Source organism: Rhinolophus hipposideros (assembly GCF_964194185.1).
Source record: "Rhinolophus hipposideros genome assembly, chromosome: 14".
Classification (NCBI taxonomy): domain Eukaryota; kingdom Metazoa; phylum Chordata; class Mammalia; order Chiroptera; family Rhinolophidae; genus Rhinolophus; species Rhinolophus hipposideros.
In genome coordinates, this window is record NC_138060.1 from 57,010,747 (window position 1) to 57,026,989 (window position 16,243).

General features: G+C 38.8%; 1 protein-coding gene across 10 annotated transcripts in view; it reads left to right on the forward strand.

The window, feature by feature from the left end:
* The first annotated feature begins 1,541 nt into the window (after positions 1-1,541).
* NKTR (natural killer cell triggering receptor) overlaps positions 1,542-16,243 on the forward strand; it is a 47,948-nt gene continuing 33,246 nt past the window's right edge. For 8 of the 10 annotated variants that reach the window (XM_081071569.1, XM_081071564.1, XM_081071570.1 and 5 more), the window contains exons 1-2: positions 1,542-2,429; positions 2,615-2,695. In XM_081071569.1, the coding sequence (XP_080927695.1) occupies positions 2,135-2,429; positions 2,615-2,695 (376 nt within the window). In that variant the 5' untranslated portion in view covers positions 1,542-2,134. The remainder of the gene's footprint in view (positions 2,430-2,614; positions 2,696-16,243) is intronic. The other 2 variants (XM_081071571.1, XM_081071572.1) reach the window with 1 other exon arrangement.

Sequence of the window (16,243 nt, forward strand, 5' to 3'; positions counted from 1 at the left end):
AAAGATAGCAGTCTCAGGCCTATTATGTTCATTCTTTTCTGCACAATTCCCCATTTAAGATCTAGAATGTCCTTTTACTTTAAAAAATGCTATAAGGAAATAAGGTAGAATTGTGTATGTACCTTCTCATTGGCTTCCTTTTCTCCTGTTTTGTTCACCTCTTTTCTCCCTTAAGTTATAAAAATGTAAGTTACTTTGGGGGGAGGTTAGAGCAGGGATCCCTGCTTGAGGTTGAATTGTGTATCACAGGATATGCTGAACGAGCTGAGGCAACAAATTGATAACCAATATACCACTAGGATAGTCGTGTCCTTTCTTTAATCTGTTAATATGGTGAATTATAGGAATAGATTTTCTGATGTTGAACCATCTTTGCATTCCTGAGTTAAAGCCAATTTGGTCATGAATATTTGGGGTTTAAATACTGTTAAATTGCATTTCCTAATATTTGGATTTTTAAATTCATGTTTATAATGAGATTGGTCTATAACTTTCTTGCTCTGTCTTTGTCTGGTATTGGTATCACAAGATAAGTTAGGTAGCTCTCTCTTCTTTACTATTTTCTGAAATATTTTGATAAGAAAGGGATTATTGATCCTTGAGGGTCTGGTAAAATTTGCCTATGAAGCAATTTGGACCTTGTGTTTTTGGAAAGGAAGACCATTTTTGTTCTTAATGGTTTTATTGTGAATCATTTCAAAGATATGCAAAAGTAGAAAACATAGCTCAAAAATCCCCATACACCTATCACCTAGATGAAACAATTATCAGGATTTTGCCACATTTGTTTCAGTCGTTATCCATTTAAAAATGTATTTTCTTTTTTCTTTGATGAAGCATTTTAAAGCAAATCGCAGACAGACATCATGTTTTCATCCCTATGTACTTCAGTATGCATCTCTAGAAAAACCAAGGACATTTTCTTACATAACCAAAATTTCATTACTACACCTAACACAATTAAATAGATTTCCTTGGTTTTATCTAAAATCTAGACCATAATAAAATTTCCCATCTGGTTACGTCAGAATGTTTTTCGCAGTTGTTTGGAGGGAGACGTAGGATTACTAATTCCGTTTCTTCAATGGTTACTGGTTTATTCCGGCCTTCTATTTCTTTTGAGTCAAATAGGGTAGTTTCTATTTTCTAGAAAATTACCTATTTCATCTAAGTTTCCCCACTAGCACTCCGGATTGGTTTTGACAGCGTCCTAGCCATTGACGTTCCCGTTGCTGGTGTGCTCCCACCGCCAAAAGGCCAAATACCCAGAGTCACGACCTGAAAATGCCTACCAGGGGTTCTCCGTCCCGCTAGGCAGAGCCGAACTCAGCCTGGGTTTGGAAGCTCCCTGCATCCCAAGTGTCAGCCACTCGCGAGGACGCACAGCAGCTCGCGGCCCTCCTGGCGGAGGTCCCTGAGCGTCCTCTCCGTAACCACAGACCGCATCGCGTCGCCTGAAATGGGAGTCCAGCGCACAGGGCGGCATAACGGAACTTGGGTCAAAGAGGGGACTTGCTGAGAAGGCATTGCGTCCTGCGCGCTTCACAGATGAAGACACTGAACTCCAGAGAAAGCAAAGAACATGGCACGCCTCGTGATTAAAAACTGCCTTGCAGAGCCGCCGTCGGACAAAAGACCAGACCCACACGGAGAGAAGATACCCGCAACCAGCTACCCACAAAGCCTGGGACTCAGAAGTTACACGTACCATCTACGTAACAAGCATTTGTACGCAGAACTCTCGCAGTCACTTGAATGAAGAACGATTAAAAACGGGCAAAGGACTGGGACCGACTCATCACACGAGAGGAAGAACTGCCCTGAACAACTCTCCCACGGACGCGAGCGCCAAAGCGGGAACGAATGCACACCTCAGCCTAAAAGGTCTTTGACATGAGACGAACGGTCTCACAGTAGCATAGCGTCATCACTACCTCCTGCGAAAAAGAAAACCAGCCAACGTCCTGTCGGTTTACTAAACCTCAGTGACTTCATCCACGCAGCTGACTCTCAGGTGTCAACAGCCAAGTCTCGCGATGTCGGGAGATGAGCGGAAGCTCACGGACCTTGGAGGACGAGAGAAAGGAGAGAGCGCAGGCGCTTCCAGCGCTCTCAGATTGGGCGACTGAGTCCAATGGTAAAGACGGAAAGGGCGGGGCAAAAAAGGACAAGCTCAGGTATAGGAGCAGCCGCCCGGGGGTTTCACGAGAGCTTCCAAACCACGCCTACGTGCGCTTCCTTTCGGTTAACCACCGGCTTCGAGACTGTGCTCTCGCGGTATTTGTCCCGACTCTCGCGAGGTTTACGTGGCACTGGAGGCCGGGCCCAGGGAAGGGGGTGGTGGTCCGTTAGCAGCATTGGGCTTCGGCCGCAGTGGCCGCGGTTTCTCCGCTGCGCACGGGGAGCTGTTCAGGCTGGAGGCCCGCCAGGTGAAGAGCTCGCCCGCATGCGTGTGCATGCCACATGGGAGCCGGGAGATCGGGGGCGGGAGGGGACCGCGTCTCCCCCTTCCGCGCTGTCGCGACAGGCCGGCGCGAGGCGCCCGCGGTTTGGGCTCCGCCCCCGCCCCCGGCCCGGCTCCCGACCTGACCGCCTTCCTCCCCCTCTCTCCCAGCTCTCGCCGCCGCTTCGGTAGCGATGGGGGCGCAGGACCGGCCGCAGTGCCACTTCGACATCGAGATCAACCGGGAGCCGGGTGAGCCGGAGACCGGGGAGCCCCGCGGGGGCCCAGGCTGGCCTCGGGGCGGGGGCGGGGCTTACTCTGCACCTCTCCCCGGGCTTCTGGGGAGCGGGGAGGCGCAGGCTGCACCCCCTTTTCTCCAGAGTTAAAGGCTGCCGAGAGAGAAGAGGGTGGCTCAGGCACACCACTGCCGCCCTCCTCGGAGCCGGGCCTCGCCCTGCCGCCCTCCAGGCCCCTCGCATCCCTAGACGGACGCCCGGAAAAGGGGTGCCGTCCTTTTAGGACTCTTTCTCCCAGTGTCTGCAGAGGTCAGACACTCCCCATTCTGATGTCAGTTATCTTGGCTCTGCACTGGGAGGTTTGCACGCGTATGTTCTTTATTTCCTGATGCTTGACTGTCATTAATGGGAGAAATCCGCCTCTATTTGTTCCTTGCCTATCTGGTAGCCAGAATTTCTTGGTTCTTGGGAAAACGACCTCGCAAAATTCTTGGGTGATACACCAAAGCATTCTGTACCCAGAGACGTGGACACGTCTGTATGCACTCAGCGTTAATGTCTTGTCTGCATATTTTGTTGAAAATAAAATATTTTCCTCCAAAGGGTAGTTGTTTCATTCTGAGTCAGTGTGCAGGGTTCCAAACTGTTTTCTTAGGTTTTTTTTTTTTAGTATCCATAACAGAACTTTTAGTTAGAGGCATATATACCGTCTTTGTATATATTCTGTACATGTTCTTGTTCAGCAGATTCTTACTGAGTGTCTCCAGTTCTAGGCTGTGGGGATACAGCAACGAATAAAACAAAGGCCTGTCTTCCTTGTAGTTTATATTCTATTGGGGGAAATACAGACAATAAGTCAAGGGGGAAAAGGAGCCTGTAGTTGGGGCACTATTTTAATAGGTTGGTCAGAAAAGGCCGTTTTGAGGAGATGACGTTTAAGTGGACCTCTGAGGGAGGCGGGAAGGCGAGCCATGTGGGTATCTTTGAGAAGAGCATTCCTGTAGATGGAGCAGTCCAAAGGTCCTGACGAGGGAGTGCATGTGTAAGAACCTCAAGAAGCCTAGGCTGGCTGGACCAGAGGAGGGGAGAGAAGCAGAAAATGGCTATAGGCCACGGTAAGGACTTGGACTCAACGAGATAAGAAGTTATTGAAGAGATTTGAGTAAAGGAACGATCTGATCTTAGAAAACTTTGTTGCATTCTCTCTTATACTTTCAGCCTTGATGGACCTTAATCCTTTATAGTGAATTCATGCTTCAGGTAACAGGGCTATGTGTTTTTTTTTTTTTTTTTAAGAGTTAAAAGCAGACTCCAGAGAAGTAGAAGTACAACAAAGGTTCTGTAGTCATGTAAAGTACTCCTTTCCTAGTACATGTTCCTATCCTAGATTTGCAAATAACCGTCCTTGTGCAAAATCTCACAATATGTTTGGTAAATGTTGAATGAACTTCAGTCCCCAACATCCAAGGTAATTCACTGTAAGACTATCCTGGTAGAAGTGACTAGAACTCTTGAGAAGACTGAACCAGATATAAGATAGGGAATGCTTACATTGTTCTAGGTTGAATCAGTTGGTAATAGGTAATTTCGTATGGTTCAATCTCATGTAATACTTCTTAGCACTTTTCAGTATATAACCTAAGTAGTAGATACTTGATTTTTTGCACAACGTTAAAGGATCAGTTCAGTTGTTTGAGAATCCTGCTTTGTAGGATTTAACCATTTGTACATTTGTCTTTTGAGTACTTAATTCAAGTAATACTTTTGATTTCTTATATAGTTAATAATTCACTTGATGGAAATACAAATAAATAAAGAACTATTCATGTTATTTCTCCTTTGGTGAGTTTTTGTAGCTCGTGGCTTTTAAGAAATTGGTCCATTTTTTTAGGTTGTCAATTTTAAGTGCGTAGAGTTGACATAATCCCTTAATTTAATATCTGTGGGATCTATAGTGATGTCTCCTCCTTCATTCCTAATAGTAATAATTTGTGCCCTTTGTCTTTTTTCTTTGGTCAGTTTGGCTAAAAGTTTCTTAATTATCGTTTCGGAGAACAAGACTTTGATTTCATTTTTTCCTTATTGTTTTCTGTTTTCAATTTCATTGATTTCTGCCCTTATCTTTATTTCCTTCCTGATGCTTGCTTTGTCTTTATTTGGCTCTTTTTCTAGTTTCTTAAAGTGGAAACTTGTATTGTTGACTTGAGACCTTTCTTGTCTAATAAACACTTAATGCTATAAATTTCCCTCTATACAAAGGACCATACATGATTTGTGCACCCCATGAATTTTGATGTATTGCTCATTTTCTTTCAGTTCAAAATATTTTCTAATTTCCCTTGAGACTTAGTCTTTGACTCATGAATGATTGAGAAGTGTTTTAATTTCCAAGTACTTGGACATTTTGCAGTTGTCTTTCTGTTAATGATTTTTAGTTTAATTCCATCATGGTCAGAGAACATAATTTGTATGATCTCAATTGCTTTATATTAAGGTTTGCTGTGTTCTTTTTTTGGTGAATTTTTCACGTGCACTTGAAAAGAATGCATATTCTGCTGTTTTTGTATAGAGTGCTCTATACATGTCAGTCAGATCCATTTGGCTAATAGTTGTTAAATACTTCTACATCCTCCTGGCAGGTTTTTCTGTCTGTTCTACTGATTACCAAGAGGAGTATTGAAGTCTCCAACTATAATTGTGGATTTGTTTATTTCTCCTTTTAGTTCCATTAGTCTGCTCCATTTACTTGAAGGCTCTTTTGTTAGGTGGATGCATACACATTTAGCATTGTTATATCTTAGTGAGTTGACCCTTTTATTATTATGTAGTGACCATTTTTATTCCTGGTAATTTTCCTTGCTCTTAAGTCTACTTTGATATGAATTCAGCTACTCCAGCTTTCTTTTTATTAGTGTTTATATAGTATATTGTTTCCTGTCCTTTTACTTTCAACCTACTTATATCATATTTAAATTGGCTTTCTTGTAGATGGCAAATAGGTGGGTCTTGTCTTTTATGCATCCTCTCAATCTGTCTTCTAATTGGTATATTTAGACTAGTTACATTTAATGCAATTGTTAAAACATTTGGATTTGTCTATGTAATGCTTGTTTTTGCTTCCTCTGCTTTTATTCTAGTCTCTTTCCTTGCCTTTTGGGTTATTTGAACATCTTTTAGTACTTTTAATTTTTATATTGAATTTTTGATGTTTTCTCCATAGTTTTTTTGGTAGTTACCCTAGAAATTACAATATATATTCTCGACTTTTCACAGAGAACTTAGAATTAATATTTTATCACTTCAAATGAAATGCAGAAACCATCCCGCCATATAACATTCCTTTACCTCTCTCATCTGTTGTCTTTGTTATATGTATTACATCTACCTGAAAACTTTTGCTTTCAAATGTCACACATACTTTAAAGGACGTAAAAGGAAAAACAAATAGTTTCTTTTGGTGGGAACTGCCATCTTCCAGTAATTTGCCAAAATATCCTACGCAAAGGGAATGGGGAGATGCACCTGCTTTATGCACTCTAGGCCTTTTAGAAAACATAGAGTTTTTCCTTTGGCCAAGTACATGTGAATCTACAAGAAAGGTGATATTGTAGACATCGAGGGAATGGGCACTGTTCAAAAAGGAATGCTCCACAAATGTTACCATGGCAAAACTGGAAGGGTCTACAGTGTTACCCAGAATGTGGTTGGCATGGTTGTAAACAAGTTAAAGGCAAATGCTTGCCAAGAGAATTTATGAATTGAACGTATTGAGCATGCTTAAGAGCCAAGATAGCTTCCTGAAACGTGAAAGAAAATAATCAGAAAAAGAAGGAAGCCAAAGAAAAATGTACCTGGGTTCAACTGAAGCACCAGGCTGCTTCACTCAGAGAAGCACATTTTGTGAGAACCAATGGAAAGGAGCCTGAGCTGCTGGAACCCCTTCCCTATGAATTCATTGCAGATAAGTTTAAAAGAAAAAAAAAAACCTCTGTACTGTTATTCTTGAAAGATATTTTTACTAGATGTAGAATTCTAGGTTGACACTTGTTTTCTTTTAACATTTGAAAACTGTTCAATTGCTTTCTGGTCTATATGGTTTCTGATAAGAAACCCATAGTCATTCAAGTTGTTGTTACCCCGTATGTAATGTGTTCTTGTCTGGCTGCTTTCAAGATTTTTACTTTGTCTTTAGTTTTCAGCAGTTTGATTTTGCTGTGTCTGGGTGTCAATTTCTTTTTGGTTATTCTCTTTGGGGTTTGCTGGTCTCGAATCTGTCTTTTGCCACATTTAGGAAGTTTTTAGCTATATTTCTTCAAATCTGTTTTCTTTTAAATACTCCTTTTCCTCTCTGGGACTTTGACAACACAAATACCATATCTTTTGATATTACCCCACGGATCTCTTAGGTTCTGTTCATCTTTTTTTTTTTTTTTCAGATTAGGTAATTTCTATTATCTTCAATTTCATTGACTTTTTCCTCTCTCATCTCCATTCTGCTGGTCACTCCACCCAGTGAATTTTTAATTTTGATTATTTTTCCATTTTAGAGTTTCGTTTTGGTTTTGCTTAAAGCTTTCTGTTTTTTCATTCATTTTGAGTGTTTGTCCTTACTTATAAAGTATGGTTATAATCGCTGCTTTAAAGTCTATAGTAATTCCAACATCTGTATCATCATGGAGTTGCTGTCGTTGATTGTCTTTTCCCTCATCAAATAGAAGTATTTACTGGTTTTGGGACCGAAAAGTTTGAGACCATTACTCATTTTTTTAATTGGAGGCTTTAAGTTGGTTTTCAAAAGTGACAACCAGAGTGTTTCTTTAAAGGAATCTTTGATTTTGGAATCTTTCTTTATGTGGTCCTCAGAGCAATATCATAAAATCCTGGCAATTTATCAAAATAGATAGAAATGGGGATACAGGTGAAATGGGTATTTTTACTTCACTGCTTAAGATTCACATGGATCCAGGAAACTGAATTGAAAATGTATCCTTAATAAGCACTGTAAAGTATTTGGAAGTGATACCAAGAAATTTAAGTAAAGTAGGCAGACAAAAGTTTGAGTACTACTTGTGACTTTGAGCAGGACACTTGACCGCTTTGTAAATGTGCAGTATGGTAAAGTTTGCTAGTATTCACAATTACCCTTTAAACTTTAGACTCGCACTCAAGGTAGCTCATACTTTGAGAGAGGACAAGGGATCTAATTTGTACTGAGGGACAGGAGAAATGCATTTCCCATTGCAGGCTCACACTAGGTCATAAAGTTATGCATGAATAGAGTAATAGAGGCAGTGGTCTACACTCTTATATACTCATAAATAGTATTCCAGTGTAATAGTGCTTACATAATAAGGTTGTTGGGAAGAGTAAATAACTCATACAACCACTTGTCTTACAGATTGTGTTTTTGTAATACGAATTTATTCTAATGGGATGGATTGATTAAGGAACACAGTTTAAATTACCGTTTGTGTTATAACACAGTCAGATAACAAGTTGGGGAACTAGAGGTATGGAAGGGGAGGACGGTTGAGCAGCACTCCTATTCTGACTTATTCTTGTCTATCCTAACAGTAATTTGAAAGACCACAGAAGGATTATGCCAATGACAGTGCTGAGAAAGGAGGCCATAGTGAGGTGTGATCAATTGTAGGATTTCCTTGGTGATGTGTAGGTTTTATAACATCCCCTTATAGCTAAAACATGCCTTTATTATTGATACTCCTAAATGAAAAAGCATTTTTACTGCAACCTGAAATTCCTTTGTCCCCCAACTCCCATTTTCCCATGGAAACAGTTGTTTTTGTATGTGATTTTGAAATGCAATGTTTCTTTAAATTCTATCCTGTTATTGCGGAGCAGACTATTTGGAAAAAACCTAGCACAGTATCTGCCACATTTGATTTTAAAGTTGCTTTAATTGTTGCCTGAGCACTAGTGCTGAGTCAAGTAAGGGGCTTTCATATTAAAGTAGTACCATCTTTTCTTGAAAAGAAGACCTAGCCGGATAGTCAGCTCTAATGGGTCTTCTGGAGCAAAAATTAATATAAGACCCGGTCTTATTTTACTATAAGCCTTCAGGCCTTCAGGCCTTATAGTAAAATAAGACCGGGTTTTATCTAATCTAAGACCGGGTCTTATCTAACGTAACATAGTATAAGACCGGATTTTATATTAATTTTTGCTCCAAAAGACCCATTAGAGCTGATGGTCCAGCTAGGTCTTATTTTTGAGGAAACACGGTATGCAGACATCAAACCTTTTTGTTCACATTTTAGAAAAAAGGCTTGTTTCAGGTTTCTGTAGGCAAAAGTGCCCCCCCCCACACACACACACACACTTTGTCTCTTTATTTTTTTGAAATTGGGCCTGGAGAATCCCAATAATATCAGGCCTGATTGGATGGTCTTGAAGGCAAACTCATATGGATTTTTCCGAGGACTTTATGAGGAGAAAGTTCACTTAGCACTTCCTTTCCTTTCCTTCAAAACTCCAAGTGAAATATACAAAGATTTTTCTCCTTTTCTACCTTTAACCTAAGATGGCTGCTGCTTGTCTAATTCCCACCTCCTATCCCTTTTGAGTCCCTGTGCTTTTCCGTTATTATTATTTTTTTTATCTTCGTTGGTATTCACCTGTCATTGGTGTTGCAAAGGGAATCCTGACGGTGGTACAAACGAGCTGCCTACTATGTTCTGCTTTGCACGTCATTTACGTCACCTCTGGCACTGGAGAGTCTTAAAGTTTTCCAAACTGTATATAGTTCAGCCTGAAGTCTTGGTAGAACATAGCTCTTACACAGATGGTCAGGCATTTAGCAAGTACTTATCTTACTCGGATTAAAAGCAGGTGGGAACTAAAAAGATTTCTTTAGGTAAGCAGAAAAAAGCTCAGGCTAGAAAGGGCAAGTCTTGGGTGACTGAGAAAGTTATCTAACACTGAGCAATGATTTCAAGATTATCTCAAAAATTACATTCAAAACCCCAAGCTGTGAATGCCTGTATTGCGTAAGCCTTGCTACAGGTAGTGCCTGATTTCAGTCTCACTGTGTTCCAAGAGGCTGTGTCGTAAGTAGATTGTCATAAACTGAAATCCTGAATTCCTGCTTCCAACCCTTCCACTTACGCAGGCCACTGATGCCTGATTCTTAATTAGGCAACGTGAGCAGGGGGGCTATAAAGGGTGAATTCTCTGTACTCAGACTGGGTACCCAGTATGGAGGAAGAAAGGGAAGAGGCAGGGACCCTCATAAGTAATGTCTTTAGTGCAAAGACTGACGTTTTCACCACTGAACTGCAATAATACAAGGAATTTGGAAATTGCCTGAACAGACAGGTCATATATAGTGTCAACTGCTACCTCTGCTCTGTCTGCCTCCCTTATCTTGCACACCTAGAGTCACCACCTGAAAAACTTGGTGCTTTTTTAAAAATCTGATTAAAAAAAAATAAAAATCTGATTCCAGGAGTAGAAGAAGGAGACTATGGAAAGCAGAAATAACCCCAGGGTAGCTAGCTTCTGCCCCCAAATCATCATCTTTCCCAGAGAGCCTGGAAGTTTCCACTTGACTGTCATCTATACTAATCTGCAGTTCTGTTGCATTGAAATAAATGAGATAAATTTGGGTAAATAAGTCTTTTATTTTCAAGAATGCTGTCACCTTTGGGAAGGTTCGTTTTCATACATGACCTGAACTCTTGAAGCAAGGCTTGATGAGAGAGCCACTCTGGGAGTTGTGTTTGGGACCAGGGAAAGTCAGTAATGTTAGAATCTGGGAAGGGAGCCGAGAATATTGGAAAACAACACTGGATGTGGACACAGAAGACTGGGCTCTGGTTCTGGCCCTACTCATTTCCACATGGTAGCCTTTGTCAGTTACATTAATAGCTGAGTGTGTTTGAAACCATGCTGTTGGCTCTGATAATATACCATATGTTTGCAAGTTACCTTAATCCACACAACATTGTGGTGTAAGATTTAAAGCCATTTAACAGAAGAGGAGATTCTCAAAGAGGGTAATTGACTGATCCAAGGTCACATAGTTAGTAATTGTCAAAGAGCTCTAGTCTAGGTTTTCTCTCTTATCCATGATACCATGGCTGTGTGCAAAACCAGCCATGTAGTATTAGTATTGTAATTAATACAATTAGTATTGTGGAGCTCCTTGAAGAGAAGGCCAGGTTTTGAGGGGAGTGCTGAGTAGGGCAGGAATAGGATGCTTGTTGGCTGGAGAGAGGAGCACCTAAGATAGGAAAAAGGATAAGACGTGGCAGTAAAAACCAAAACCTCATTTCCTCAATGTATCTTCCATCGTGTACTGGAGGGGATGAAAAACTTCTCCCATTTTACTTCTTCCTCCCTTCCTAGAATTTAAGCTAATACTGTTGTTAGCCATTTGCTTAATTAGCTTAGTATTATGGATCAACTAGGCTTTCTTGGCTGTCCTCAGAAGTTAGTCATCATTTATAACATTGTTTTTGTTGGAAAATGCTTTCTGAATTCCAAACCATCCATTTAAAGATGATTTTTTTAAAATAGGTAAGATGTAGGATGGAGACTGCTACTGTGGATGAATGACACATTAGGCAAAGAAAGGAATATCATAATCAGTAAAGTTAATTTCCAAATTCTAAAGTGTGTGACTCGACCTTTGGTGCATCTGTTTGGCTCGTTTTAAGCTGAAAAGGGCTTCATTGTTTTTTTCTGTTAATAAAAATAGTACATGATCATTATAAAAATTCCAATCATGTTTTTAAAAAAGTAATCCTGCCTTGAAGTCCTGCCATGCAGAGATATTCATAACTAACCTTTCCTGAATATCTAATCTGAATTCTATGTACATGCACATTTTTAAAAAATAGTACCGTGCTGCATGCTGTATTGTGACTTGTCTTTTTCTATTAGACAGCATATTCTGGACCTTTTCCCACTTCAATAAATTAAGCTTTATATAATCACTTTTAGTGGCTCTATATCGAATGAAAGTATATTAGTTAGAATATATGGTAGTATTGTTTGCAGATCTAAAGACAGTGACTGAAATAAAACCCAAGTTTTACTTTTCTCTCTCAGCCTCCTGAGAGTCAGCAGATGAGGGCTGACCACCTTTGCCTCGTTACTCGTCAGTCTTGACCTGAGGTGGGTGGGTGGAGCTCTTAACAGAAAAATTCAAGCTGGATAAATACAGAAGAGATGATGGGATTAGAAGAATCCTTTTGCAACTGGCAGTATAATAATTGGATCAGGAAAGGATCATCAATGGCCAAACCTTTGGGTAAAAGGTTGTTATAGAACATGATACGCACCTAGTTTCAAAGGATCATCCCACAGGTTGTTAATTTAAAAATGAGGAAAGCTCCTTTACAACTGAGATCTGGCTAATACTGTACTTGAGCATCACTAATAATGGGTCACGCTGACGTATGCGTCCTGATAGGATGTGAAAAAAAGGGAGAGAGAGAGGGACTGTTTTCTATTAAAAGACACCAAGGCATGACAAACTAATACATATCCTTGGTTAGATTCGTAGGCATTGTGGAGGCAGTCGGGTAAATTTGAATATGGACTATTAGGTTGGTGCAAAAGTAATTGTGGTTTTTGCAGTTGTTTTTAATCTTTTAAACCGCAATGACTTTTGCATCGACCCGATATTAGACTATATTGTGGATCATCATTACGTTTCTTGGGTGTGCTAGTGGTAGGGATTAAGTAGGCACATATCCTTGTTTAGGAGTCTGAAATAATTGCGCATCACAATGTCTTTAACTTCCAGTTTGTTCCAGAAAAAAATTGTCTGTGTGGAGAGGGAATGATGAAGTTAATATGACAAAACATCTTTATAGATTAAAAAATTTCAAAATAGAGTTTGCAGGGTAAGGGGTGGATTGCATCTTCATTCTGATGACTTTCAGATTCATTCTGTCAAGTTCCTCTACAAATCTCGTTAGTATTTTGGGGCTTGCGATAAAACACAGGTTACTTTAGGGAAAATTTGACACATTTGCAATGTTGAATCTTCCTGTCTAAGAACAAGGTATGTCGCTCCTTTTGTTCCCATTGTCTTTAGGCCTCTCAGCGTTTTGTAGTTTTTTTTTTTTTTTTAGGTTCCACACTTGGCTAAGTAGCTAGAATGTTTTTTGTTGCTGTTGAGGATATGAGTGTTATTATTTTTTGTACAGTTCTTGTTGATCATACGATAAATATCAACAATTTTAATGTCTCAGTTAATATTTCAGTTGGTTCTTTTTTAGGTTTTCTAGGTGTACCGTTATGTCTTTAAAAATTGACGAATTGTTTTTTTTTTTAATTGATGTACATACCTCTCATATTCTCTCGTCTACTGCATTGGCTAGAATTTCTAGAACAACATTAAACAATAGTGATGCTAACAAGCACTTTTGACGAGTTCTTTTTCATGGGATTAATGCTATACTAGTATTCCACTATAAACATAATGCTGGCTGTTGATTTGAAGGGTGTGTGAGAATGTTTGTGTTTATGTTAATGCACAAATGTGGAATTTCATCAAATGCTCGTTTTGGTTTCCATCACAGGATGTTTATAGAGTTTTTCCTTCATTTCAATAAATTATATTAACAGACTTCTAATATTTAATAGTGTCTTTTTAAAAATGAGATTGATATATGGGGTTCTTAAAATTTGTTTTACATCACTTTTCTCAGGCCTTCAGTTTAATTTGCTTCATAAAACTTGTTAAGCTTTTCATCTTTTGCTGTGCTCTGAAGCTGCTGAGATGACATTACACTTCAATGTTACTTGAAGATTAGAAGTAATTTACCCATATCTGAAGAGTAATTCAACAGCACTCTTTTGGATAGTTACTTAACAGCACTTTAGTTTCTTTCTTGGATTTGTTTTTCAGTCTGGATCAGCATGGAGTTGTAATCCATACTTTCTTATAATTCTTTTTTCTAAATTTTGGCATTCCTTTTTTATTTTATTTTCCCCTTAAAAGACTCAGCTTTGGGATTTACTTATCAAGTCTAATGTCTTTCTGCTTTTTTAATTCATTAATTTTTGCTTTTACTTTCATTAAAACCTTTACATTTTTCTTAGTTTTTTTTTATTTTTATCTTCCTGAGTTGAGTGATTGGTTTATCTTTGGTCTGATTCATCAATGAAATTATTTGGGACTGTATGTATCAATTGGGACAAAGAAGTGGTGGCATTCAACACTTTGCCTTGTGATACCTGGCAGCTCTAAGATCTGACGTCATTCCCCAACATCCTGGTTCTTAACAGTTCTTGGAATCTGCACCAATATCCCTGTCAACAAACTACATGAGCCAATAAATTCTCTTTTGAATTTTTACTTGTGCTATCTGCAGGATACCTTTAGCTGGATGTTGATTGACATGTTACGTAAAGGTTTTGTGTGCCTAAATAATTATAGAGCTGTTTTGGTCTTCTATCTTACTTATGTTTTCTTACCACTTCCTTTGTTTTGTACCTTTTTACGTGGGTTGCTCCACCACAGTTTAATATATTTTTAGTTCTACAGATGATTATATTTAAGTATTAGTCTATCTGTTGACTCCTCCTCCTATGAAATATGAGGAAATGTACCTTCTCTTACCAACTATACCCCTTTTTGTTTTTTTATTTATACTGTGATTTCTTTTTCTTGGTAGATGACATAATTCTATTGCCTGGATGCTAGAAAGATTCTTTTCCTTTATATCTTTGAAAATAAATAGATTTTATTAAGCTGTAATATGTCCTGATGTTTTCCATTTGTAATAATTTTTGCTGGTAATATAAATACCTTTGATCTGTATATTTAGGTACTCATTCATATTTTGTAAATCTCTGTCTTTGAATAATTTTGTTTCGAGTGTTTTTAATTATTATTATTCAAGTATTTATTGAGCACTTATTCTGTACCAGACACTACAAATCAGGGGGGATAGAGGAAGGGGATAGAATAGTTGATTCCTATTCTCCTGCCCTCACACACATCAGTCAGGCCCAGGTTGGACATAAGTGCACTTCATACCACTGGTAGCCTTTGCCATTGTGTAGCGGTTTGTATCTGTCATTCCCAGCTAAGATACGAACTCCCCAAAGGGCACTGTGCCTTACATATTGTTGGGCAACCTGATTCATGGGGAGGCTATTAGTAAACAATGTTTGAGTAAATGGCCTGATTTTTGTTGAAATGCTCAATCCCTTAATTTCCTCTTAGATTTTGCTTTCTGCCTCCCCATTATGTCTGTTCCTACCTTTGTTCTTTGTTCTTATCCTATCCCTTACTTGTAATTGTGTATGTGATATTCTTTGCTTTCTATAGTGTATTGTCTCCTACAGTATTTTTTCCACCCAGTGCTCATTTTTACAACTGTGGATATATCTTTTATGTCCATAATATATGTCTCTTTTCTCACCATTGCACCTGCAATTCCAGCACAGGGAACAGTAATATTATTGAAAGGTGATGTTTGATTTTATCCAGATTCTGAGTACTTGTTGATTTTCTTCCTGCCACCTACTGGCCAAATCAAGATTACAACATGACGTAGGCGTGTCTTGGCTTTTCCTGACTAACCAACGTTTAAATGTGTGATATTACCTGATTAATCTCAGTATTGTTCCTCATCTTAGTTATTTTAAGGATCTGAATGTTGGTATGTTGGGATTAAGGTCAGAAGCCATTCCTGCTCTGTGTTGTTTTTGTCCTTAGCCATGTATTTTTTACCTTAAAAACACCATGCGAATGCTTATGCTAACCAGCTTCACATTTCAGTCTTACCCTTATAGAGCAGTGTATTTATTAGCATAGCGGCCATTCTTTGAAGAAATATTAGTACATATAAAAATCAGACAGTAATGACTGATTCTAAAAGATTATTAAATCCCACTAAAGTTTAAGAAGTGTTGAGTAACCAATATTCCTGAGATCTTATCATTCATTCAAAAGCAGCATTAGTTTCCAAAGAGGCATCAGCAGAATTTGTCCACTCCGAAGAAAATATGTAATGATGTCACCACTCTGACAGCTGATGGAACATGTATTTGTGTATTCTTTTGTTTTAAAAATGTCTGGGTTTTAATTTATAACATGATAAATAGCAATAAATATAACCCACATTTTAAAAGTATAATAATTTCTAAGAGTTTAAAGGAGTCCTGAAACCAAAAAGTTTGTGGAGGACTTCTTATGTGTATGGCATAGTTTAGTTCAATGGAATTTACAGACTTGCTTCTTCTCATTTCCTGTTTATTGTAAGGGTGTTTTTGTTTTGAAGGAACCATAACCTATTCCCTTTTCTGCTCTCTCAGGAAATAGAATAGTTGTGAGTGGCATTTCCGGAAATTGTCTCTAAACAGTTCTTATGTAAAGTTAGAAAGCTGAATATAGAGGACAGAAGAACTTTCTTCTAATAGTACTGGCCAGAATGACTCTTACGATGTGCCCTCATTACTAGACAGGTCCAAGCATAGATTGGACAACTATTATCAAGAGTATTTTTAAAGAATATTGCTAGTCAGGTAGGGGACTGTTCTAAAAGAGACCTAATAATATAAGCCCCTTTAAAAGATACTT